Source organism: Bombina bombina, chromosome 2 (assembly GCF_027579735.1).
Source record: "Bombina bombina isolate aBomBom1 chromosome 2, aBomBom1.pri, whole genome shotgun sequence".
NCBI lineage: Eukaryota > Metazoa > Chordata > Amphibia > Anura > Bombinatoridae > Bombina > Bombina bombina.
In genome coordinates this window covers 108,534,783-108,561,215 of record NC_069500.1, presented here as the reverse complement: position 1 = coordinate 108,561,215, position 26,433 = coordinate 108,534,783, and the positions used below count along the sequence as shown (strand labels likewise).

At 42.9% G+C, this 26,433-nt stretch overlaps 1 protein-coding gene across 1 annotated transcript in view; it reads left to right on the top strand.

Moving 5' to 3' along the window:
• Positions 1-22,251, top strand: part of NUP155 (nucleoporin 155) — a 211,061-nt gene extending 188,810 nt beyond the window's left edge. Inside the window, exon 35 of the mRNA XM_053701216.1 lies at positions 21,177-22,251. Within this exon, the coding sequence (XP_053557191.1) occupies positions 21,177-21,315 (139 nt within the window). The 3' untranslated portion in view covers positions 21,316-22,251. The remainder of the gene's footprint in view (positions 1-21,176) is intronic.
• Positions 22,252-26,433: the final 4,182 nt, after the last annotated feature.

Here is a 26,433-nt window from a genome sequence, read left to right as displayed (position 1 = left end):
GAATGGAATAGACCAGGTGTACCGTTCTCTCCCCCTCCTATTTTTAAGAAAATGTTTCCAATAGATGCCGCTACACGGGACTTATGGCAAACGGTCCCTAAGGTGGAGGGAGCAGTTTCTACCCTAGCTAAGCGTACAACTATCCCCGTCGAGGACAGTTGTGCTTTCCTAGATCCAATGGATAAAAAGTTAGAGGGTTACCTTAAGAAAATGTTTATTCAACAGGGTTTTATTCTCCAGCCTCTTGCATGCATTGCCCCGGTCACTGCTGCTGCGGCCTAAGAACTCAGGTTTTGCTATTCAGGCGCGTAGGGCGCTATGGCTTAAATCCTGGTCAGCTGACGTTACTTCAAAGTCTAAGCTTCTCAACATTCCCTTCAAGGGGCAGACCCTATTCGGACCTGGACTGAAGGAGATCATTTCTGATATTACTGGAGGAAAAGGTCATGCCCTTCCTCAGGATAGGTGTAACAACTTAAAGACCAAACAAACTAATTTTCGTGCCTTTCGAAACTTTAAGATGAGCGCGGCATCATCTTCCTCCAATACAAAACAAGAGGGAAATTTTGCCCAGTCCAAGCCGGTCTGGAGACCTAACCAGGCTTGGAACAAAATTAAACAGGCCAAGAAGCCTGCTGCTGCCTCTAATACAGCATGAAAGATTGGCCCTCGATCCGGTAACGGATCTAGTAGGGGGCAGACTTTCTCTCTTCGCCCAGGCTTGGGCAAGAGATGTCCAGGATCCCTGGGCGTTGGAAATTGTGTCCCAGGGATATCTTCTGGACTTCAAAGCTTCTTCCCCAAAAGGAAGATTTCACCTCTCACAATTATCTGCAGACCAGATAAAGAGAGAGGCATTCTTACATTGTGTTCAAGACCTCCTAGTTATGGGAGTGATCCACCCAGTTCCAAAGGAGGAACAGGGGCAAGGATTCTATTCAAATCTATTTGTGGTTCCCAAGAAAGAGGGAACCTTCAGACCAATCTTAGATCTCAAGATCCTAAACAAATTTCTCAGGGTCCCATCTTTCAAGATGGAGACTATTCGAACCATCCTACCTATGATCCAGGAGGGTCAATACATGACTACTGTGGACTTAAAGGATGCTTCTCTTCACATTCCGATACCCAAAGATCATCATCGGTTTCTCAGGTTCGCCTTCCTAGACAGGCATTACCAGTTTGTGGCTCTTCCCTTTGGGTTAGCTACGGCACCAAGAATCTTAACGAAGGTTCTGGGGTCACTTCTGGCGGTCCTAAGGCCGCGGGGCATAGCAGTAGCCCCTTACTTAGACGACATTCTGATACAGGCGTCGAATTTCCAAATTGCCAAGTCCCATACGGACATTGTTCTGGCATTCCTGAGGTCTCATGGGTGGAAAGTGAACGAAAAGAAGAGTTCTCTTTCCCCTCTCACAAGAGTTTCCTTCCTGGGAACTCTGATAGATTCTGTAGAAATTAAGATTTACCTGACAGAGGCCAGGTTGTCAAAACTTCTAAATTCCTGCCGTGTTCTATATTCTACTTCTCGCCCTTCGGTGGCTCAGTGTATGGAAGTAATCGGCTTAATGGTAGCGGCAATGGACACAGTGCCGTTTGCCCGCCTACATCTCAGACCGCTGCAACTCTGCATGCTCAGTCAGTGGAATGGGGATTACACAGATTTGTCCCCTTTACTAAATCTGGATCAAGAGACCAGGGATTCTCTTCTCTGGTGGCTATCTCGAGTCCATCTGTCCAAAGGTATGACCTTCCACAGGCCAGATTGGACAATAGTAACAGATGCCAGCCTTCTGGGCTGGAGGGCAGTCTGGAACACTCTGAAGGCTCAGGGGTCATGGACTCAGAAGGAGGCTCTCCTTCCGATAAACATTCTGGAACTAAGAGCGCTATTCAATGCTCTTCAGGCTTGGCCTCAGCTAGCAGCAGTGAGGTTCATCAGATTTCAGTCGGACAACATCACGACTGTAGCTTACATCAACCATCAAGGGGGAACAAGGAGTTCCCTAGCGATGTTGGAGGTTTCAAAGATAGTAGAGAACTGGGAGGCGGATTTTCTAAGTCGACAGACTTTTCATCCGGGGGAGTGGGAGCTCCATCCGGAGGTGTTTGCACAGTTGATTCAACGTTGGGGCAAACCAGAACTGGATCTCATGGCGTCTCGCCAGAAAGCCAAGCTTCCTTGTTACGGATCCAGGTCCAGGGATCCCATGGCAGCGCTGATAGATGCTCTAGCAGCGCCTTGGTCCTTCAACCTGGCTTATGTGTTTCCACCGTTTCCTCTGCTCCCTCGTCTGATTGCCAAGGTCAAGCAGGAGAGAGCATCGGTGATTGTGATAGCACCTGCGTGGCCACGCAGGACTTGGTATGCAGATCTGGTGGACATGTCATCCTTTCCACCATGGACTCTGCCTCTGAGACAGGACCATCTACTTCAGGGTCCTTTCAACCATCCAAATCTAATTTCTCCAACATAGGTGTGTCCGGTCCACGGCGTCATCCTTACTTGTGGGATATTCTCTTCCCCAACAGGAAATGGCAAAGAGCCCAGCAAAGCTGGTCACATGATCCCTCCTAGGCTCCGCCTTCCCCAGTCATTCTCTTTGCCGTTGTACAGGCAACATCTCCACGGAGATGGCTTAGAGTTTTTTAGTGTTTAACTGTAGTTTTTATTATTCAATCAAGAGTTTGTTATTTTAAAATAGAGCTGGTATGTACTATTTACTCTGAAACAGAAAAGAGATGAAGATTTCTGTTTGTAAGAGGAAAATGATTTTAGCAACCGTTACTAAAATCGATGGCTGTTTCCACACAGGACTGTTGAGAGGAATTAACTTCAGTTGGGGGAACAGTGAGCAGACTTTTGCTGCTTGAGGTATGACACATTCTAACAAGACGATGTAATGCTGGAAGCTGTCATTTTCCCTATGGGATCCGGTAAGCCATTTTTATTACAGAAAGAAAAAAAGGGCTTCACAAGGGCTTTTAAGACTGTAGACATTTTCTGGGCTAAATCGATTTATATATAAGCATATTTTATACTCCATAGCCTTGAGGAATTATTTTAATCTTGGGAATTATGTAAAATAACCGGCAGGCACTGTATTGGACACCTTATTCTCTAGGGGCTTTCCCTAATCATAGGCAGAGTCTCATTTTCGCGCCTCTATTGCGCACTTGTTTTTGGGAAGCATGACATGCAGATGCATGTGTGAGGAGCTCTGATACATAGAAAAGACTTTCTGAAGGCGTCATTTGGTATCGTATTCCCCTTTGGGCTTGGTTGGGTCTCAGCAAAGCAGATACCAGGGACTGTAAAGGGGTTAAATATAAAAACGGCTCCGGTTCCGTTATTTTAAGGGTTAAAGCTTCCACATTTGGTGTGCAATACTTTTAAGGCTTTAAGACACTGTGGTGAAATTTTGGTGAATTTTGAACAATTCCTTCATACTTTTTCACAATTGCAGTAATAAAGTGTGTTCAGTTTAAAATTTAAAGTGACAGTAACGGTTTATTTTAAAACGTTTTTTGTACTTTGTTATCAAGTTTATGCCTGTTTAACATGTCTGAACTACCAGATAGACTGTGTTCTGAATGTGGGGAAGCCAAGGTTCCCTCTCATTTAAATAGATGTGATTTATGTGACACAAAATTTAGAGAAAATGATGCCCAAGATGATTCCTCAAGTGAGGGGAGTAAGCATGGTACTGCATCATCCCCTCCTTCGTCTACACCAGTCTTGCCCACACAGGAGGCCCCTAGTACATCTAGTGCGCCAATACTCCTTACTATGCAACAATTAACGGCTGTAATGGATAATTCTATCAAAAACATTTTAGCCAAAATGCCCACTTATCAGCGAAAGCGCGACTGCTCTGTTTTAGAAAATACTGAAGAGCATGAGGACGCTGATGATACTGGTTCTGAAGTGCCCCTACACCAGTCTGAGGGGGCCAGGGAGGTTTTGTCTGAGGGAGAAATTTCAGATTCAGGGAAAATTTCTCAACAAGCTGAACCTGATGTGATTACATTTAAATTTAAATTGGAACATCTCCGCGCTCTGCTTAAGGAGGTGTTATCTACTCTGGATGATTGTGAGAATTTGGTCATTCCAGAGAAACAAAGATCCTATGGATAAAAAATTAGAAGGTTTGCTTAAAAAGATGTTTGTTCAGCAAGGTTACCTTCTACAACAAATTTCATGCATTTTTCCTGTCACTACAGCAGCGTGTTTCTGGTTCGATGAACTAGAAAAGGCGCTCAATAATAATTCTTCTTCTTATGAGGAGATTATGGACAGAATTCATGCTCTCAAATTGGCTAATTCTTTCACCCTAGACGCCACTTTGCAATTGGCTAGGTTAGCGGCGAAAAATTCTGGTTTTGCTATTGTGGCGCGCAGAGCGCTTTGGCTAAAATCTTGGTCAGCGGATGCGTCTTCCAAGAACAAATTGCTTAACATTCCTTTCAAGGGGAAAACGCTGTTTGGCCCAGACTTGAAAGAGATTATTTCTGATATCACTGGGGGCAAGGGTCACGCCCTTCCTCAGGATAGGTCTTTCAAGGCCAAAAATAAACCTTATTTCTCCAACATAGGTGTGTCCGGTCCACGGCGTCATCCTTACTTGTGGGATATTCTCTTCCCCAACAGGAAATGGCAAAGAGCCCAGCAAAGCTGGTCACATGATCCCTCCTAGGCTCCGCCTACCCCAGTCATTCTCTTTGCCGTTGTACAGGCAACATCTCCACGGAGATGGCTTAGAGTTTTTTAGTGTTTAACTGTAGTTTTTATTATTCAATCAAGAGTTTGTTATTTTAAAATAGTGCTGGTATGTACTATTTACTCAGAAACAGAAAAGAGATGAAGATTTCTGTTTGTATGAGGAAAATGATTTTAGCACCGTAACTAAAATCCATGGCTGTTCCACACAGGACTGTTGAGAGCAATTAACTTCAGTTGGGGGAACAGTGTGCAGTCTCTTGCTGCTTGAGGTATGACACATTCTAACAAGACGATGTAATGCTGGAAGCTGTCATTTTTTCCCTATGGGATCCGGTAAGCCATGTTTATTACGATGGTAAATAAGGGCTTCACAAGGGCTTATTAAGATTGTAGACTTTTCTGGGCTAAATCGATTCAGTTTTAAAACATATTTAGCCCTGAGGAATCATTTTATCTGGGTTTATTGATATTATAATATCGGCAGGCACTGTATTAGACACCTTATTTCTCTGGGGCTTTCCCAAAGCATAAGCAGAGCCTCATTTTCGCGCCGGTGTGGCGCACTTGTTTTTGAGAGGCATGGCATGCAGTCGCATGTGAGAGGAGCTCTGATACTTAGAAAAGACTTTTGAAGGCGTCATTTGGTATCGTATTCCCCTTTGGGTTTGGTTGGGTCTCAGCAAAGCAGATACCAGGGACTGTAAAGGGGTTAAAGTGTTAAAACGGCTCCGGTTCCGTTATTTTAAGGGTTAAAGCTTCCAAATTTGGTGTGCAATACTTTTAAGGCTTTAAGACACTGTGGTGAAAATTTGGTGAATTTTGTACAATTCCTTCATGTTTTTTCGCAATTGCAGTAATAAAGTGTGTTCAGTTTAAAATTTAAAGTGACAGTAACGGTTTTATTTTAAAACGTTTTTTGTACTTTATTATCAAGTTTATGCCTGTTTAACATGTCTGAACTACCAGATAGACTGTGTTCTGAATGTGGGGAAGCCAGAATTCCTGTTCATTTAAATAAATGTGATTTATGTGATAATGACAATGATGCCCAAGATGATTCCTCAAGTGAGGGGAGTAAGCATGGTACTGCATCATTCCCTCCTTCGTCTACACGAGTTTTGCCCACTCAGGAGGCCCCTAGTACATCTAGCGCGCCAATACTCCTTACTATGCAACAATTAACGGCTGTAATGGATAATTCTGTCAAAAACATTTTAGCCAAAATGAACCCTTGTCAGCGTAAGCGTGGCTGCTCTGTTTTAGTTACTGAAGAGCATGACGACGCTGATATTAATATCTCTGAAGGGCCCCTAACCCAATCTGAGGGGGCCAGGGAGGTTTTGTCTGAGGGAGAAATTACTGATTCAGGGAACATTTCTCAACAGGCTGAACCTGATGTAATTGCATTTAAATTTAAGTTGGAACATCTCCGCATTCTGCTTAAGGAGGTATTATCCACTCTGGATGATTGTGAAAAGTTGGTCATCCCAGAGAAACTATGTAAAATGGACAAGTTCCTAGAGGTGCCGGAGCTCCCAGAAGCTTTTCCTATACCCAAGCGGGTGGCGGACATTGTTAATAAAAAATGGGAAAGGCCCGGTATTCCTTTCGTCCCTCCCCCCATATTTAAAAAATTGTTTCCTATGGTCGACCCCAGAAAGGACTTATGGCAGACAGTCCCCAAGGTCGAGGGAGCGGTTTCTACTTTAAACAAACGCACCACTATACCCATAGAGGATAGTTGTGCTTTCAAAGATCCTATGGATAAAAAATTAGAAGGTTTGCTTAAAAAGATGTTTGTTCAGCAGGGTTACCTTCTACAACCAATTTCATGCATTGTCCCTGTCACTACAGCCGCATGTTTCTGGTTTGATGAACTGATAAAGGCACTCGATAGTGATTCTCCTCCTTATGAGGAGATTATGGACAGAATCAATGCTCTCAAATTGGCTAATTCTTTCACCCTAGACGCCACTTTGCAATTGGCTAGGTTAGCGGCTAAGAATTCTGGGTTTGCTATTGTGGCGCGCAGAGCGCTTTGGTTGAAATCTTGGTCGGCTGACGCGTCTTCCAAGAACAAGCTACTAAACATTCCTTTCAAGGGGAAAACGCTGTTTGGCCCTGACTTGAAAGAGATTATCTCGGATATCACTGGGGGTAAGGGCCACGCCCTTCCTCAGGATCGGCCTTTCAAGGCGAAAAATAGACCTAATTTTCGTCCCTTTCGTAAAAACGGACCAGCCCAAAGTGCTACGTCCTCTAAGCAAGAGGGTAATACTTCTCAAGCCAAGCCAGCTTGGAGACCAATGCAAGGCTGGAACAAGGGAAAGCAGGCCAAGAAGCCTGCCACTGCTACCAAGACAGCATGAAATATTGGCCCCCGATCCGGGACCGGATCTGGTGGGGGGCAGACTCTCTCTCTTCGCTCAGGCTTGGGCAAGAGATGTTCTGGATCCTTGGGCGCTAGAAATAGTCTCCCAGGGTTATCTTCTGGAATTTAAGGGACTTCCCCCAAGGGGGAGGTTCCACAGGTCTCAGTTGTCTTCAGACCACATAAAAAGACAGGCGTTCTTACATTGTGTAGAAGACCTGTTAAAAATGGGAGTGATTCATCCTGTTCCACTAAGAGAACAAGGGATGGGGTTCTACTCCAATCTGTTCATAGTTCCCAAAAAAGAGGGAACGTTCAGACCAATCTTAGATCTCAAGATCCTAAACAAGTTTCTCAAGGTTCCATCTTTCAAGATGGAAACCATTCGAACTATTCTTCCTTCCATCCAGGAGGGTCAATTCATGACCACGGTGGATTTAAAGGATGCGTATCTACATATTCCTATCCACAAGGAACATCATCGGTTCCTAAGGTTTGCATTCCTGGACAAACATTACCAGTTCGTGGCGCTTCCTTTCGGATTAGCCACTGCTCCAAGGATTTTCACAAAGGTACTAGGCTCTCTTCTAGCGGTGCTAAGACCAAGGGGCATTGCAGTAGTACCTTACCTGGACGACATTCTGATTCAAGCGTCGTCCCTTCCTCAAGCAAAGGCTCACACGGACATTGTCCTGGCCTTTCTCAGATCTCACGGCTGGAAAGTGAACGTGGAAAAGAGTTCTCTATCCCCGTCAACAAGGGTTCCCTTCTTGGGAACAATTATAGACTCTTTAGAAATGAGGATCTTTCTTACAGAGGCCAGAAAAACAAAACTTCTAGACTCTTGTCGGATACTTCATTCCGTTCCTCTTCCTTCCATAGCTCAGTGCATGGAAGTGATCGGGTTGATGGTAGCGGCGATGGACATAGTTCCTTTTGCGCGCATTCATCTAAGACCATTACAACTGTGCATGCTCAGTCAGTGGAATGGGGACTATACAGACTTGTCTCCGAAGATACAAGTAAATCAGAGGACCAGAGACTCACTCCGTTGGTGGCTGTCCCTGGACAATCTGTCTCAAGGGATGACGTTCCGCAGACCAGAGTGGGTCATTGTCACGACCGACGCCAGTCTGATGGGCTGGGGCGCGGTCTGGGGATCCCTGAAAGCTCAGGGTCTTTGGTCTCGGGAAGAATCTCTTCTACCGATAAATATTCTGGAACTGAGAGCGATATTCAATGCTCTCAAGGCCTGGCCTCGGCTAGCGAGGACCAAGTTCATACGGTTTCAATCAGACAACATGACAACTGTTGCGTACATCAACCATCAGGGGGGAACAAGGAGTTCCCTAGCGATGGAAGAAGTGACCAAAATCATTCTATGGGCGGAGTCTCACTCCTGCCACCTGTCTGCTATCCACATCCCAGGAGTGGAAAATTGGGAAGCGGATTTTCTGAGTCGTCAGACATTGCATCCGGGGGAGTGGGAACTCCATCCGGAAATCTTTGCCCAAGTCACTCACCTGTGGGGCATTCCAGACATGGATCTGATGGCCTCTCGTCAGAACTTCAAGGTTCCTTGCTACGGGGCCAGATCCAGGGATCCCAAGGCGGCTCTAGTGGATGCACTAGTAGCACCTTGGACCTTCAAATTAGCTTATTTGTTCCCGCCATTTCCTCTCATCCCCAGGCTGGTAGCCAGGATCAATCAGGAGAGGGCGTCGGTGATCTTGATAGCTCCTGCGTGGCCACGCAGGACTTGGTATGCAGATCTGGTGAATATGTCATCGGCTCCACCTTGGAAGCTACCTTTGAGACGAGACCTTCTTGTTCAGGGTCCGTTCGAACATCCGAATCTGGTTTCACTCCAGCTGACTGCTTGGAGATTGAACGCTTGATTTTATCGAAGCGAGGATTCTCAGATTCTGTTATCGATACTCTTGTTCAGGCCAGAAAGCCTGTAACTAGAAAGATTTACCACAAAATTTGGAAAAAATATATCTGTTGGTGTGAATCTAAAGGATTCCCTTGGGACAAGGTTAAGATTCCTAGGATTCTATCCTTCCTTCAAGAAGGATTGGAAAAAGGATTATCTGCTAGTTCCCTGAAGGGACAGATTTCTGCCTTGTCGGTATTACTTCACAAAAAGCTGGCAGCTGTGCCAGATGTTCAAGCCTTTGTTCAGGCTCTGGTTAGAATCAAGCCTGTTTACAAGCCTTTGACTCCTCCTTGGAGTCTCAATTTAGTTCTTTCAGTTCTTCAGGGGGTTCCGTTTGAACCCTTACATTCCGTTGATATTAAGTTATTATCTTGGAAAGTTTTGTTTTTAGTTGCGATTTCTTCTGCTAGAAGAGTCTCAGAATTATCTGCTCTGCAGTGTTCTCCTCCTTATCTGGTGTTCCATGCAGATAAGGTGGTTTTACGTACTAAACCTGGTTTTCTTCCAAAAGTTGTTTCTAACAAAAACATTAACCAGGAGATTATCGTACCTTCTCTGTGTCCAAAACCAGTTTCAAAGAAGGAACGTTTGTTGCACAATTTGGATGTTGTTCGCGCTCTAAAATTCTATTTAGATGCTACAAAGGATTTTAGACAAACATCTTCCTTGTTTGTTGTTTATTCAGGTAAAAGGAGAGGTCAAAAAGCAACTTCTACCTCTCTCTCTTTTTGGATTAAAAGCATCATCAGATTGGCTTACGAGACTGCCGGACGGCAGCCTCCCGAAAGAATCACAGCTCATTCCACTAGGGCTGTGGCTTCCACATGGGCCTTCAAGAACGAGGCTTCTGTTGATCAGATATGTAGGGCAGCGACTTGGTCTTCACTGCACACTTTTACCAAATTTTACAAGTTTGATACTTTTGCTTCTTCTGAGGCTATTTTTGGGAGAAAGGTTTTGCAAGCCGTGGTGCCTTCCATTTAGGTGACCTGATTTGCTCCCTCCCTTCATCCGTGTCCTAAAGCTTTGGTATTGGTTCCCACAAGTAAGGATGACGCCGTGGACCGGACACACCTATGTTGGAGAAAACAGAATTTATGTTTACCTGATAAATTTCTTTCTCCAACGGTGTGTCCGGTCCACGGCCCGCCCTGGTTTTTTAATCAGGTCTGATAATTTATTTTCTTTAACTACAGTCACCACGGTACCATATGGTTTCTCCTATGCAAATATTCCTCCTTAACGTCGGTCGAATGACTGGGGTAGGCGGAGCCTAGGAGGGATCATGTGACCAGCTTTGCTGGGCTCTTTGCCATTTCCTGTTGGGGAAGAGAATATCCCACAAGTAAGGATGACGCCGTGGACCGGACACACCGTTGGAGAAAGAAATTTATCAGGTAAACATAAATTCTGTTTTTCGTCCCTTTCGCAGAAACGGACCAGCCCCAAGTGCTACGTCCTCTAAGCAAGAGGGTAATACTTCTCAAGCCAAGCCAGCCTGGAGGCCAATGCAAGGCTGGAACAAAGGAAAGCAGGCCAAGAAACCTGCCACTGCTACCAAGACAGCATGAGATGTTGGCCCCCGATCCGGGACCGGATCTGGTGGGGGGCAGACTCTCTCTCTTCGCTCAGGCTTGGGCAAGAGATGTTCTGGATCCTTGGGCGCTAGAAATAGTCTCCCAAGGTTATCTTCTGGAATTCAAGGGGCTTCCCCCAAGGGGGAGGTTCCACAGGTCTCAATTGTCTTCAGACCACATAAAAAAACAGGCATTCTTACATTGTGTAGAAGACCTGTTAAAAATGGGAGTGATTCATCCTGTTCCATTAGGAGAACAAGGGATGGGGTTCTACTCCAATCTGTTTGTAGTTCCCAAAAAAGAGGGAACATTCAGACCAATCTTAGATCTCAAGATCCTAAACAAGTTTCTCAAGGTTCCATCGTTCAAAATGGAAACCATTCGAACAATTCTTCCTTCCATCCAGGAAGGTCAATTCATGACCACGGTGGATTTAAAGGATGCGTATCTACATATTCCTATCCACAAGGAACATCATCGGTTCCTAAGGTTCGCATTCCTGGACAAGCATTACCAGTTTGTGGCACTTCCGTTCGGATTAGCCACTGCTCCAAGAATTTTCACAAAGGTACTAGGGTCCCTTCTAGCGGTGCTAAGACCAAGGGGCATTGCAGTAGTACCTTACTTGGACGACATTCTGATTCAAGCGTCGTCCCTTCCACAAGCAAAGGCTCACACGGACATTGTCCTGGCCTTTCTCAGATCTCACGGGTGGAAAGTGAACGTAGAAAAAAGTTCTCTATCTCCGTCAACAAGGGTTCCCTTCTTGGGAACAATAATAGACTCCTTAGAAATGAGGATTTTTCTGACAGAGGCCAGAAAATCAAAACTTCTAAACTCTTGTCAAATACTTCATTCTGTTCCTCTTCCTTCCATAGCGCAGTGCATGGAAGTAATAGGTTTGATGGTAGCGGCAATGGACATAGTTCCTTTTGCGCGAATTCATCTAAGACCATTACAACTGTGCATGCTCAGTCAGTGGAATGGGGACTATACAGACTTGTCTCCGACGATACAAGTAGATCAGAGGACCAGAGATTCACTCCGTTGGTGGCTGTCCCTGGACAACCTGTCACAGGGGATGAGCTTCCGCAGACCAGAGTGGGTCATTGTCACGACCGACGCCAGTCTGGTGGGCTGGGGCGCCGTCTGGGGACCCCTGAAAGCTCAGGGTCTTTGGTCTCGGGAAGAATCTCTTCTCCCGATAAATATTCTGGAACTGAGAGCGATATTCAATGCTCTCAAGGCTTGGCCTCAGCTATCAAAGACCAAGTTCATACGGTTTCAATCAGACAACATGACGACTGTTGCGTACATCAACCATCAGGGGGGAACAAGGAGTTCCCTGGCGATGGAAGAAGTGACCAAAATCATTCAATGGGCGGAGACTCACTCCTGCCACTTGTCTGCAATCCACATCCCAGGAGTGGAAAATTGGGAAGCGGATTTTCTGAGTCGTCAGACATTTCATCCGGGGGAGTGGGAACTCCATCCGGAAATCTTTGCCCAAATTACTCAATTGTGGGGCATTCCAGACATGGATCTGATGGCCTCTCGTCAGAACTTCAAGGTTCCTTGCTACGGGTCCAGATCCAGGGATCCCAAGGCGACTCTAGTAGATGCACTAGTAGCACCTTGGACCTTCAAACTAGCTTATGTATTCCCGCCGTTTCCTCTCATCCCCAGGCTGGTAGCCAGGATCAATCAGGAGAGGGCATCGGTGATCTTGATAGCTCCTGCGTGGCCACGCAGGACTTGGTATGCAGACCTGGTGAATATGTCATCGGCTCCACCATGGAAGCTACCTTTGAGACGAGACCTTCTTGTTCAAGGTCCGTTCGAACATCCGAATCTGGTCTCACTCCAACTGACTGCTTGGAGATTGAACGCTTGATCTTATCAAAGCGAGGGTTCTCAGATTCTGTCATTGATACTCTTGTTCAGGCCAGAAAGCCTGTAACTAGAAAAATTTACCACAAAATATGGAAAAAATATATCTGTTGGTGTGAATCTAAAGGATTCCCTTGGGACAAGGTAAAAATTCCTAAGATTCTATCCTTTCTTCAAGAAGGATTGGAGAAAGGATTATCTGCAAGTTCCTTGAAGGGACAGATTTCTGCCTTGTCTGTGTTACTTCACAAAAAGCTGGCAGCTGTGCCAGATGTTCAAGCCTTTGTTCAGGCTCTGGTTAGAATCAAGCCTGTTTACAAACCTTTGACTCCTCCTTGGAGTCTCAATTTAGTTCTTTCAGTTCTTCAGGGGGTTCCGTTTGAACCCTTACATTCCGTTGATATTAAGTTATTATCTTGGAAAGTTTTGTTTTTGGTTGCAATTTCTTCTGCTAGAAGAGTTTCAGAATTATCTGCTCTGCAGTGTTCTCCTCCTTATCTGGTGTTCCATGCAGATAAGGTAGTTTTACGTACTAAACCTGGTTTTCTTCCGAAAGTTGTTTCTAACAAAAACATTAACCAGGAGATAGTCGTGCCTTCTTTGTGTCCGAATCCAGTTTCAAAGAAGGAACGTTTGTTGCACAATTTGGATGTTGTTCGTGCTCTAAAATTCTATTTAGATGCTACAAAGGATTTTAGACAAGCATCTTCCTTGTTTGTTGTTTATTCTGGTAAAAGGAGAGGTCAAAAAGCAACTTCTACCTCTCTCTCTTTTTGGATTAAAAGCATCATCAGATTGGCTTACGAGACTGCCGGACGGCAGCCTCCTGAAAGAATCACAGCTCATTCCACTAGGGCTGTGGCTTCCACATGGGCCTTCAAGAACGAGGCTTCTGTTGATCAGATATGTAAGGCAGCGACTTGGTCTTCACTGCACACTTTTACTAAATTTTACAAGTTTGATACTTTTGCTTCTTCTGAGGCTATTTTTGGGAGAAAGGTTTTGCAAGCCGTGGTGCCTTCCATCTAGGTGACCTGATTTGCTCCCTCCCTTCATCCGTGTCCTAAAGCTTTGGTATTGGTTCCCACAAGTAAGGATGACGCCGTGGACCGGACACACCTATGTTGGAGAAAACAGAATTTATGTTTACCTGATAAATTACTTTCTCCAACGGTGTGTCCGGTCCACGGCCCGCCCTGGTTTTTTTAATCAGGTCTGATAATTTATTTTCTTTAACTACAGTCACCACGGTATCATATGGTTTCTCCTATGCAAATATTCCTCCTTTGCGTCGGTCGAATGACTGGGGAAGGCGGAGCCTAGGAGGGATCATGTGACCAGCTTTGCTGGGCTCTTTGCCATTTCCTGTTGGGGAAGAGAATATCCCACAAGTAAGGATGACGCCGTGGACCGGACACACCGTTGGAGAAAGTAATTTATCAGGTAAACATAAATTCTGTTTTCTCTGCGGCTGGCTGGCTGACTGGAGATTGAACGCTTGATTTTATCAAATCGTGGTTTCTCCGAGTCGGTCATTGATACCTTAATACAGGCACGAAAGCCTGTCACCAGGAAAATCTATCATAAGATATGGTGTAAATATCTTCATTGGTGTGAATCCAAGGGTTACTCATGGAGTAAGGTCAGGATTCCTAGGATATTATCTTTTCTCCAAGATGGATTGGAGAAGGGTTTGTCAGCGAGTTTCTTAAAGGGACAGATTTCTGCTCTGTCTATTCTTTTGCACAAACGTCTGGCTGAGGTTCCAGACGTGCAGGCGTTTTGTCAGGCTTTAGTCAGAATTAAGCCTGTGTTTAAACCTGTTGCTCCGCCTTGGAGTTTAAATTTAGTTCTTGAGGTTCTTCAAGGGGTTCCGTTTGAACCTTTGCATTCCATAGATATTAAGCTCTTATCTTGGAAAGTTTTTTGTTTTTAGTAGCTATCTCCTCGGCTCAAAGAGTTTCGGAGTTATCTGCTTTACAATGCGATTCTCCTTATCTCATTTTTCATTCCGATAAGGTAGTGTTACGTACCAAACCTGGTTTTCTACCTAAGGTGGTATCTAATAAAAATATCAATCAGGAGATTGTTGTACCGTTACTGTGTCCTAATCCTTCTTCAAAGAAGGAACGTCTTTTACACAATCTTGACGTGGTTCGTGCTTTAAAGTTTTATTTACAAGCTACTAAAGATTTTCGTCAAACATCTGCATTGTTTGTTGTCTACTCTGGACAGAGGAGAGGCCAAAAGGCTTCGGCAACTTCTCTTTCTTTTTGGCTAAGGAGTATAATACGCTTAGCTTATGAGACTGCTGGCCAGCAGCCTCCTGAAAGGATTACAGCTCATTCTACTAGAGCGATAGCTTCCACATGGGCTTTTAAGAATGAGGCTTCTGTTGAACAGATTTGTAAGGCGGCGACTTGGTCTTCGCTTCATACTTTTTCAAAATTCTATAAATTTGATACTTTTGCTTCTTCGGAGGCTATTTTTGGGAGAAAGGTTTTGCAGGCAGTGGTGCCTTCCGTTTAAGCACCTGCCTTGTCCCTCCCTTCATCCGTGTCCTATAGCTTTGGTATTGGTATCCCACAAGTAATGGATGATACGTGGACTGGATACACCTTACAAGAGAAAACAAAATTTATGCTTACCTGATACATTTATTTCTCTTGTGGTGTATCCAGTCCACGGCCCGCCCTGTCATTTTAAGGCAGGTGTGTTTTATTTTTAAACTACAGTCACCACTGCACCCTATGGTTTCTCCTTTCTCTTGCTTGTCTTCGGTCGAATGACTGGGAGTGGCAGTTAGAGGAGGAGCTATATAGACAGCTCTGCTGTGGGTGATCCTCTTGCAGCTTCCTGTTGGGAAGGAGAATATCCCACAAGTAATGGATGATCCGTGGACTGGATACACCACAAGAGAAATAAATTTATCAGGTAAGCATAAATTTAGTTTTTTCAAATAAAGATAGCAAGAGAACAAAGAAATTGATAATAGAGAATGCAATTTTAAGTAACTTTCTAATTTACTCCTATCTGAATCACAAAAGAAAAAAATTGGGTTCAGTGTCCCTTTAACTATGGAGGACTCTGATATGTTAGAAGGTACTCCTTCTGTACTAAATCATACCTGTTTATATTGTGAGGAGGCCGTGGTTTTCCCGCCCACTCAATTATGTTCCACATGCCTTAACACAGTTTTATAAAGTCTAAGAAGGGAGACAAGCCTGCTAAGGCTCTTAGTCCCTCTGAGCCATCTTCCTCTCAGGACTCGGCGTCCCATGAGATTACTACCCTTGCTACATTATCCACTACACATGCAGTTCCCCGTAGCACATCTAATCCTCCATCCGGAGGGGGCCTTCTTCCTGTGGACTTTGCCGCACAGTTACAAACGGTGGTGTCTGCGGTCCTCAGTGCATTACCTCTCTGTAACGTAAGAGAAAGGTTAAACATAGCTCTCCTGACCTGGAGTCATCGAAATATTTATCGGATTTAGCTATTATGTCCCAATTATCCGATGATGAGTTAACCTCTCTAGCTTCAGAGGGTGAACTTTCTGGGTCGTCTAAGCCTCCTGCTGCGGAGGAACCGTCCTTTAGATTTAAAATTAAGCACTTGTGTTTTTTATTAAAGGAGGTTCTGTCTACGTTAAAGGTTCCAGAGGCCGCGCTGCCTAAAGAACCTATGATACCTAAATTAGACAGTTTACGAAGACCAGAAAGTTCCTTTTGACTTTTCCTGTGCCGGTTAAGATGGCGAACATTATTAAGAATGAATGGGAAAGAATTGGTTCTTCCTTTTCACCCTCGTCTACTTTTTAAAAGTTATTCCCGGTCGCAGACTCTCAACTGGATTTGTGGGGCTCCATTCCTAAGGTGGATGGTGCTATCTCTACGCTTGCTAAACGTACTACTATACCTCTTGAGGATAGTTCTTCGTTCAGAGCCGATGGATAAGAAAATGGAAACCTTTCTGAGAGAGATGTTTCAACATACAGGATTTTTATTTCAACCAGCGGCTGCAATTGCCAGAGCGGCTACCTACTGGTGCGGCTCTTTGTCAGAACTCATTGAGGTGGAATCTCCCCTCGAAGGCCAGTTTATGACCACTAGATCTGAAGGACGCTTACCTTCATGTTCCAATCCACAGGGAACACTTTCAGTTCCTGAGGTTTGCATTCCTGGACCAGCATTTCCAGTTCATTGCCCTTCCGTGTGGCCTAGCTACTGCTCCAAGAATCTTTACAAAGGTTCTGGGGGATCTTCTAGCCTTTGCCAGAACTCAGGGTATTGCAGTAGCCCCATACTTGAACGATATTCTGGTGCAAGCTCCATCCTTTCGTTTTGCGGAAGAATTCTCGTAGTCCTTTCTCAGTCTTCTTCGATCACATGGATGGAAGATAAACTTGGAAAAGAGTTCTTATCCCAAGTACCAGGGTTGAATTCCTGGGTACTATAATAGACTCCATATCCATAAGGATATTTCTAACAGACCAGAGACATTGCAAGCTAACATCGGTATGTCTTGCCCTCCAGACCCCATTGAATACCTCCGTGGCTCAGTGTATGGAGGTGATTAGTCTCATGGTGTCCTGCATGGACATCATTCCTTTTGTCAGGTTCCGTCTCAGACCTTTACAACTGTGCATGCTGAGGCAGTGGAATGGTGATCATTCAGATCTGTCTCAACAGATTGTATTAGACAGCCGGTCGAGAGAATCGCTCTCCTGGTGGTTCTATCCAGATCTGTCCCTAGGGACATGCTTCTTAAGACCATCCTGGGAGATTGTGACTACGGACGCAAGCCTATCCGGATGGGGAGCTGTTTGGGGTGCCAGAAAGGTTGAGGGGTTGTGGACTCAGGAGTCCTCCCTCCCGATCAGTATTTTGGAACTACGGACAATCTTTAAGGCCTTAAAGGCTTGGCCACTTCTGGGTTCATCCCATTTTATCAGATTCCAATCAGACAATATAACCTTGGTGGCTTACATCAACCATCGGGGGAACGAGAAGTTTCTTGGCGATGAAGGAAGTTTCTCAGATTCGCTAACAGCGATCCACATTCCGGGTGTGGACAACTGGGAGGTGGATTTTCTCAGCAGGCAATCCTTCCATCCAGAGGAATGGTCTCTCCATCCCAAGGTGTTTGCAGAGATATGCAGCAAGTGGGGGACCCCGGAGATAGATCTCATGGCGTCCCTTCTCAATACCAAGTTACCCAGGTACAGGTCGAGGGATCCCCAAGCGGCTCTAATAGATGCACTAGCAGTGCCCTGGAGGTTCAAACTCATCTTTTTCCTCCATTACCGCTTCTTCCTCGAGGAGTGGTGGCCCGCATCAAGCAGGAGCGGGTATCAGTAATCCGGATTGCTCCATCGTGGCTGCGAAGGACGTGGTTCGGATCTAGTGTGATGTCCCCATCTCCTCCGTGGAAGTTACCTTGTCGCAGAGACCTGCTGATACAAGGTCCATTTGTTCATCAAAATCTAGATTCTCTGAGGCTGACTGCGTGGAGATTTAACGCTTAGTCTTAGCCAAAAGAAGTTTCTCTGAGATTGTCATTGATACTCTTATTCAAGCTCGTAAGCCAGTTACTTGGTGTATCTACCACAAGGTGTGGAGGACCTACTTATTCTGGTGTGAAGAGCGTGGTTTTTCCTGGCACAGAGTTAAGGTTGCCAGGATCTTATCTTTTCTCCCGGATGGGCTGGCGAAGGGCCTTTCTGCTAGTTCCCTGAGGGGACAGATTTCAGCCCTGTCGGTTTTATTGCACAAGAGACTGGCTGAGCTTCCAAACATGCAGTCCTTTAAGACTCTGATTAGGATCAGACCTGTGTTTTAGATCTGGGGCTCCTCCTTGGAGCCTAAATCTTGTTCTTTTGGTTTTGCAACAGGTTCCGTTTTGAGCCTCTGCATTCTGTTGACATTAAATTGTTATCCTGGAAGGTTCTCTCTTTATTGGCTATTGTCTCTGCGCGCAGAGTTTCTGAGATCTCTGCTTTGCAATGTGAGCCAACCTTATCTGATTTTTTTTTTTTCATGCAGATAAGGCAGTTTTACGTACTAAATTAGGTTTTCTTCCTAAGGTTGTGTCAGATCGTAACATTTGTGGTTCCTTCCTTGTGTCCTAATCCTCCATCGAAGGAACTCTTACTTTACAATTTGGATGTGGTTCGCGCCTTGAAGTTCTATCTTCAGGCTACTAAGGAGTTTAGACAATCTTCCTCTTTGTTGTCTATTCGGGGAAGCGTAAGGGGCAGAAGGCTACATCAACTTCTCTGTCTTTTTGGTTAAGGAGTGTCATGCGCTTAGATTACGAGACAGCGGGACATCGTCCTCCTGAGAGGATAACGGCTCATTCCACTAGAGCAGTGGCTTCCTCTTGGGCCTTTGAGAATGAGGCCTCTATGGATCAGATTTGTAAGGCGGCTACCTGGTTCTCCTTACATACTTTTTTTTAAATTTTAGAAGTTTGATGTTTTTGCTTTGGCTGAAGCAGTTTTCGGGAGAAAAGTTTTGTATGCTGTGGTGCCCTCAGAATAGGGTCCACCTCTTCCTTTTTGTTCCCTCCCGTTATTCATTCAGTGTCCTCTGGAGCTTGGGTATAGTTTTCCCAACAGTAAGCAATGAAGCCGTGGACTCTCTCCCTATCTTAGGAAGGAAAACATAATTTATGCTTACCAGATAAATTCCTTTCCTTCTGGATAGGGAGAGTCCACGGGCCCGTCCGTTTTTTCTGGTCTATGGGCGGTCCCCTATTTATTTTATTCTTCTTGCACCATTTATACCCTAATGTTTCTCCTACTTTTCCTTGTTCCCTCGGCATAATGACTGGGGTATTGAGGAAGTGGGAGGGATATTTAAGCCTTTGACTGGGGGTGTCTCTGCCTCTTCCTGGTGGCCAGGTATTGTATTTTCCAACAGTAAGGAATGAAGCTGTGGACTCTCCCAATTCGATAGGAATTTATCTGGTAAGCATAAATTATGTTTTCAGAGTACCAGCTATAGACTCCTGTGTATAATATTTATAATGTTAGAGGGTTGATTTAGATCATAATTACTTATATTCATATTAATTATCTACTACTGATGTGCTATCTGTGGCTGAGATGGCACATCCTTAGTCTTCCATTCAAAGACCACCTATGTTACTAGCTGTAAGTAATCACTCATAGACTAGCTTATGCACTACACAGAGTTCTTTATTAATCCAACCCTTTAGAGCTTTAATGTACAAATTTGGAGCTATAGTAGACCTATCTCTCAATATATCCATTTACACATCTGCTTATTAAGTAGACCTTATTCCATGCCCTTCGCAGTATATTACTTCACCCTATGGAGTCAATATTATATTGTATAACACCTACTATGATTAGGTTAGCAAAGATGGTTCCCCCTATCAATGTACACACTAGCACCAACTGTTTCTATTTGTTTTTTTATATAGTGTATCAGTTACTGAGTATTATTCTAATATGTTTAGATCTAAAAGTGACCAATTTATCTGCCAATTTTCCTCCTATCTATTATATGCATGCAGTTAGGTCCAAAAGCGACCTCTAGTGTCTCTGGAGGAAGCTAACATAAAACACAATATAATACAGAGGTTTAAATGGTCTACCTTTTGTTACTCAGTTGTTGCTCTTTGTATTTGTCAATAGATATTAAACTGGAATAAGTGTCATTGTTATAAGACAATCATTGAAGTTTGTATACTTTGCATATCCTCAAAGTTAAAGGGATATGAAACAAACATTTTTCTATTGTGATTCAGAGCATACCATTTAAAAAAAAAAAAGTTTCCAAGTGACTTCTATTACAAAATTTGTATTGTTTTCATGATAATCTTTGTTGAAGAGATACCTAGTTAGGCATCTGAAGCACTACATGGCAATAAAGTAGGTCCAGTGGCTGAAAAAAAAAAACTGAGTAGCTATGTATCTGTAAAGTAGAAATCAGACCCTTTCATTTTACTACAATAGAATAAAGGTGGGTCAGAGACTTACAGAATGTACATTAACGCCCTTATAATACTCATGAGTGAAAGAGAGGTCTCCACTATGTTACTGAGATGGGGGGATAAAGCAGATGATGGAGTTAAAGAAAAGGAGAGGAACTCCAGTTGGCCTTCTCCAAACAAAAATTTCCATGAAAACATGACTAGATAGAAGTGAGTGGGATAAGGGGTTTCTAGTTGAACACTTGGAGAAAGCCAGAATCTTCTTCAAAGTGGGACTTTGATTTAATGAATAGACTAATCAAATTAAAGGGACCTTAAAAATAAAATAAATGCTAGATAGAACTATTGATTCAAAGAAAAGATTAGATGAATATCGATAAAACAATGGAAGCTGCCATGTTGTAACTTTGGTTACTTTCTCTGCTGTGGCCAGTTAGGGTCAATTAGAAATAGATCACTAGAGTGTGCAGCCATTTGCTGTGTGGAATATAAGTGTTCTGCAGGAACTGAAAAGCTCACAATTTCAGAATGGAATTACAGGAAAAGGGGACAAAATAAAATATATTGTAGAGTTATATGTATATATATATATATATATATATATATATATATATATATATATATATTTTAAAAATGAGTTTGCTTGTTTTGACCAACTGCTGATAACTATATTTGTTCTATTTCCTCCCCAACACCTTTTCATCCCTATTTTAGGAGGCGATTTAATACAATCTGCTTAGATGCCATTTCATGTTACCTAGTTGAGCTTCAGTCCATGAATCCAAGTCAAGCATTGCAGACAACTATTGGAAACTTCAAATCTTTACAAGCCAAATTAGAAAGGTTAAGTTAATGGTCAACTGGATCATCACACAATAACAATGTACTGCCTTGGACGGCTATATTAGCACTTCAGAAGGATTGGACACCAAGTGACCGTGGGAGGCTACCATGTTGAATAACATTGTTTATGGGTCCTAGGATAATAAACTTGGTCCAGCTCTCTTGTAGACAACAATCATGACTGTTATGGTGGTATTTTATTGTAGATATGATGAGCTGCTTTTTCAGGTTCTTTTTCAGTGCGAATCTGTTCCAATTTGGAAGTATCATAAGGGTTACATTTTACAAATTTTTCTGTATATTGTAATAATCAACAATCTCAATACCCAACATTCATTAAACGAACATGTTCATTATAACAAAGAATCTTATGTCTATTGAACAACGGGATCCATTCAAGAGGAGTTTTTAATTTTAATAGCAGTTTTATTCACTTTTTTGCAGTATTTTATTTAAAAAAAATTGTTCAGTACTTTTTGATTGTTCCATTTCTCTTTTTGAGCATTAAGCTGGTTGACTGACGTTTGTGTGTGTGTAAAATGTAATTAAAGTGAGAACAAATCTGAGCAGCCTTTCCTGCTCAATGGTTATTGCATGATATTGGAAGTGATCATCACACGGGACTGAACAGAAAGATTCGCTTCATTAAATGATTTAAATATCAGTTCTATTGCAAAGCTCTATGTAACGAACTAATAGACTTTTTTTTTTTTTTTCCTTTACACTGTGACAATGTTCGTTTAACTCTTGAAAAATTGGGTAATTGTTCTAAAATCCTATAAGCAGTTTTCAAAAATTGTGTAAAATATTAACACTTTGAAAATATTTTTTGTATGCTCATAAATTTTTATGCCCTGAATTATCATTGTAATTCACTGAAGACTTGTGGAAATAATGAACATCAAAATAGCCATGTGAAAATTAAAATATTCATTTCACAGCTGTACATTTTTCTAAGTTACCAATTTTTGTTTGGCGGGGGGGGGGGGGTGTCTGAATTGTTATTATTTATGTTGGTCTTTTAAATTTAAACAAAGTATACAACTGTTATAACAATAACACAAAACTGAACATGCATTTCTTTCATGTAATTAACAAGAGTCCATGAGCTAGTGACGTATGGGATATACATTCCTACCAGGAGGGGCAAAGTTTCCCAAACCTTAAAATGCCTATAAATACACCCCTCACCACACCCACAAATCAGTTTTACAAACTTTGCCTCCAAGGGAGGTGGTGAAGTAAGTTTGTGCTAGATTCTACGTTGATATGCGCTCCGCAGCAAGTTGGAGCCCGGTTTTCCTCTCAGCGTGCAGTGAATGTCAGAGGGATGTGAGGAGAGTATTGCCTATTGAATGCAGTGATCTCCTTCTACGGGGTCTATTTCATAAGGTTCTCTGTTATCGGTCGTAGAGATTCATCTCTTACCTCCCTTTTCAGATCGACGATATACTCTTATATTTACCATTACCTCTACTGATTCTCGTTTCAGTACTGGTTTGGCTTTCTACAAACATGTAGATGAGTGTCCTGGGGTAAGTAAGTCTTATTTTCTGTGACACTCTAAGCTATGGTTGGGCACTTTATTTATAAAGTTCTAAATATATGTATTCAAACATTTATTTGCCTTGACTCAGAATGTTCAACTTTCCTTATTTCCAGACAGTCAGTTTCATATTTGGGATTATGCTTTAATTATCATATTTTTTCTTACCTCAAAAATTTGACTTTTTCCCTGTGGGCTGTTAGGCTCGCGGGGGCTGAAAATGCTTCATTTTATTGCGTCATTTTTGGCGCGGACTTTTTTGGCGCAAAAATTCATTTCCGTTTCCGGCGTCATACGTGTCGCCGGAAGTTGCGTCATTTTTTGACGTTATTTTGCGCCAAAAATGTCGGCGTTCCGGATGTTGCGTCATTTTTGGCGCAAAAAGCATTTAGGCGCCAAATAATGTGGGCGTCTTTTTTGGCGCCAAAAAATATGGGCGTCGCTTTTGTCTCCACATTATTTCAGTCTCATTTTTCATTTGCTTCTGGTTGCTAGAAGCTTGATGTTTGGCATTTTTTTCCCATTCCTGAAACTGTCTTATAAGGAATTTGATCTATTTTGCTTTATATGTTGTTTTTTCTCTTACATATTGCAAGATGTCTCACGTTGCATCTGAGCCAGAAGATACTACAGGAAAACCTCTGCCTGCTGGATCTACCAAAGCTAAGTGTATCTGCTGTAAACTTTTGGTAGCTATTCCTCCAGCTGTTGTTTGTATTAAATGTCATGACAAACTTGTTAATGCAGATAATATTTCCTTTAGTGATGTACCATTGCCTGTTGCAGTTCCCTCAACATCTAAGGTGCAGAATGTTCCTGATAACATAAGAGATTTTGTTTCTGAATCCATAAAGAAGGCTTTGTCTGTTATTTCTCCTTCTAGTAAACGTAAAAAGTCTTTTAAATCTTCTCTTTCTACAGATGAATTTTTAAATGAACACCATCATTCTGATTCTTTGGACTCTTCTGGTTCAGAGGATTCTGTCTCAGAGATTGATGTTGATAAATCTTCATATTTATTTAAGATGGAATTTATTCGCTCTTTACTTAAAGAAGTACTAATTGCTTTAGAAATAGAGGATTCTAGTCCTCTTGATACTAATTCTATACGTTTAGATAAGGTTTTTAAAGCTCCTGCGGTTATTCCAGAAGTCTTTCCTGTTCCTAATGCTATTTCTGCAGTAATTGCTAAGGAATGGGATAGATTGGGTAATTCATTTACTCCTTCTAAACGTTTTAAGCAATTATATCCTGTTCCGCCTGACAGGTTAGAATTTTGGGACAAAATCCCTAAAGTTGATGGGGCTATTTCTACCCTTGCTAAACGTACTACCATTCCTACATCAGATGGTACCTCGTTTAAGGATCCTTTAGATAGAAAAATTGAATCTTTTCTAAGAAAAGCTTATCTATGTTCAGGTAATCTTCTTAGACCTGCTATATCATTGGCTGATGTTGCTGCAGCTTCAACTTTTTGGTTGGAAACTCTAGCGCAACAAGTAACAAATCGTGATTCTCATGATATTATTATTCTTCTCCAGCATGCTAATAATTTCATCTGTGATGCCATTTTTGATATTATTAGAGTTGATGTTAGATTTATGTCTCTGGCTATCTTAGCCAGAAGAGCTTTATGGCTTAAGACTTGGAATGCTGATATGGCTTCTAAATCAACTCTACTTTCCATTTCTTTCCAGGGAAACAAATTATTTGGTTCTCAGTTGGATTCTATTATTTCAACTGTTACTGGTGGGAAAGGAACTTTTTTACCACAGGATAAAAAGTCTAAAGGTAAAAACAGGGCTAACAATCGTTTTCGATCCTTTCGTTTCAACAAAGAACAAAAGCCTGATCCTTCGTCCTCAGGAGCAGTTTCAGTTTGGAAACCATCTCCAGTCTGGAATAAATCCAAGCCTGCTAGAAAGGCAAAGCCTGCTTCTAAGTTCACATGAAGGTACGGCCCTCATTCCAGTTCCGCTGGTAGGGGGCAGGTTACGTTTTTTCAAAGAAATTTGGATCAATTCTGTTCACAATCTTTGGATTCAGAACATTGTTTCAGAAGGGTACAGAATTGGTTTCAAGATGAGACCTCCTGCAAAGAGATTTTTTCTTTCCCATGTCCCAGTAAATCCAGTGAAAGCTCAAGCATTTCTGAATTGTGTTTCAGATCTAGAGTTGGCTGGAGTAATTATGCCAGTTCCAGTTCCGGAACAGGGGATGGGGTTTTATTCAAATCTCTTCATTGTACCAAAGAAGGAGAATTCCTTCAGACCAGTTCTGGATCTAAAATTATTGAATCGCTATGTAAGGATACCAACGTTCAAGATGGTAACTGTAAGGACTATATTGCCTTTTGTTCAGCAAGGGAATTATATGTCCACAATAGATTTACAGGATGCATATCTGCATATTCCGATTCATCCAGATCATTATCAGTTCCTGAGATTCTCTTTTCTAGACAAGCATTACCAATTTGTGGCTCTACCGTTTGGCCTTGCTACAGCTCCAAGAATTTTCACAAAGATTCTCGGTGCCCTTCTGTCTGTAATCAGAGAACAGGGTATTGTGGTATTTCCTTATTTGGACGATATCTTGGTACTTGCTCCGTCTTTACATTTAGCAGAGTCTCATACGAATCGACTTGTGTTGTTTCTTCAAGATCATGGTTGGAGGATCAATTTACTAAAAAGTTCTTTGATTCCTCAAACAAGGGTAACCTTTCTGGGTTTCCAGATAGATTCAGTGTCCATGACTCTGTCTTTAACAGACAAGAGACGTCTAAAATTGATTACAGCTTGTCGAAACCTTCAGTCACAATCATTCCCTTCGGTAGCCTTATGCATGGAAATTCTAGGTCTTATGACTGCTGCATCGGACGCGATCCCCTTTGCTCGTTTTCACATGCGACCTCTTCAGCTCTGTATGCTGAACCAATGGTGCAGGGATTACACGAAGATATCTCAATTAATATCTTTAAAACCGATTGTTCGACACTCTCTAACGTGGTGGACAGATCACCATCGTTTAATTCAGGGGGCTTCTTTTGTTCTTCCGACCTGGACTGTAATTTCAACAGATGCAAGTCTCACAGGTTGGGGAGCTGTGTGGGGATCTCTGACGGCACAAGGAGTTTGGGAATCTCAGGAGGTGAGATTACCGATCAATATTTTGGAACTCCGTGCAATTTTCAGAGCTCTTCAGTTTTGGCCTCTTCTGAAGAGAGAATCGTTCATTTGTTTTCAGACAGACAATGTCACAACTGTGGCATACATCAATCATCAAGGAGGGACTCACAGTCCTCTGGCTATGAAAGAAGTATCTCGAATTTTGGTTTGGGCGGAATCCAGCTCCTGTCTAATCTCTGCGGTTCATATCCCAGGTGTAGACAATTGGGAAGCGGATTATCTCAGTCGCCAAACGTTGCATCCGGGCGAATGGTCTCTTCACCCAGAGGTATTTCTTCAGATTGTTCAATTGTGGGGGCTCCCAGAGATAGATCTGATGGCCTCTCATCTAAACAAGAAACTTCCCAGGTATCTGTCCAGATCCCGGGATCCTCAGGCGGAGGCAGTGGATGCATTA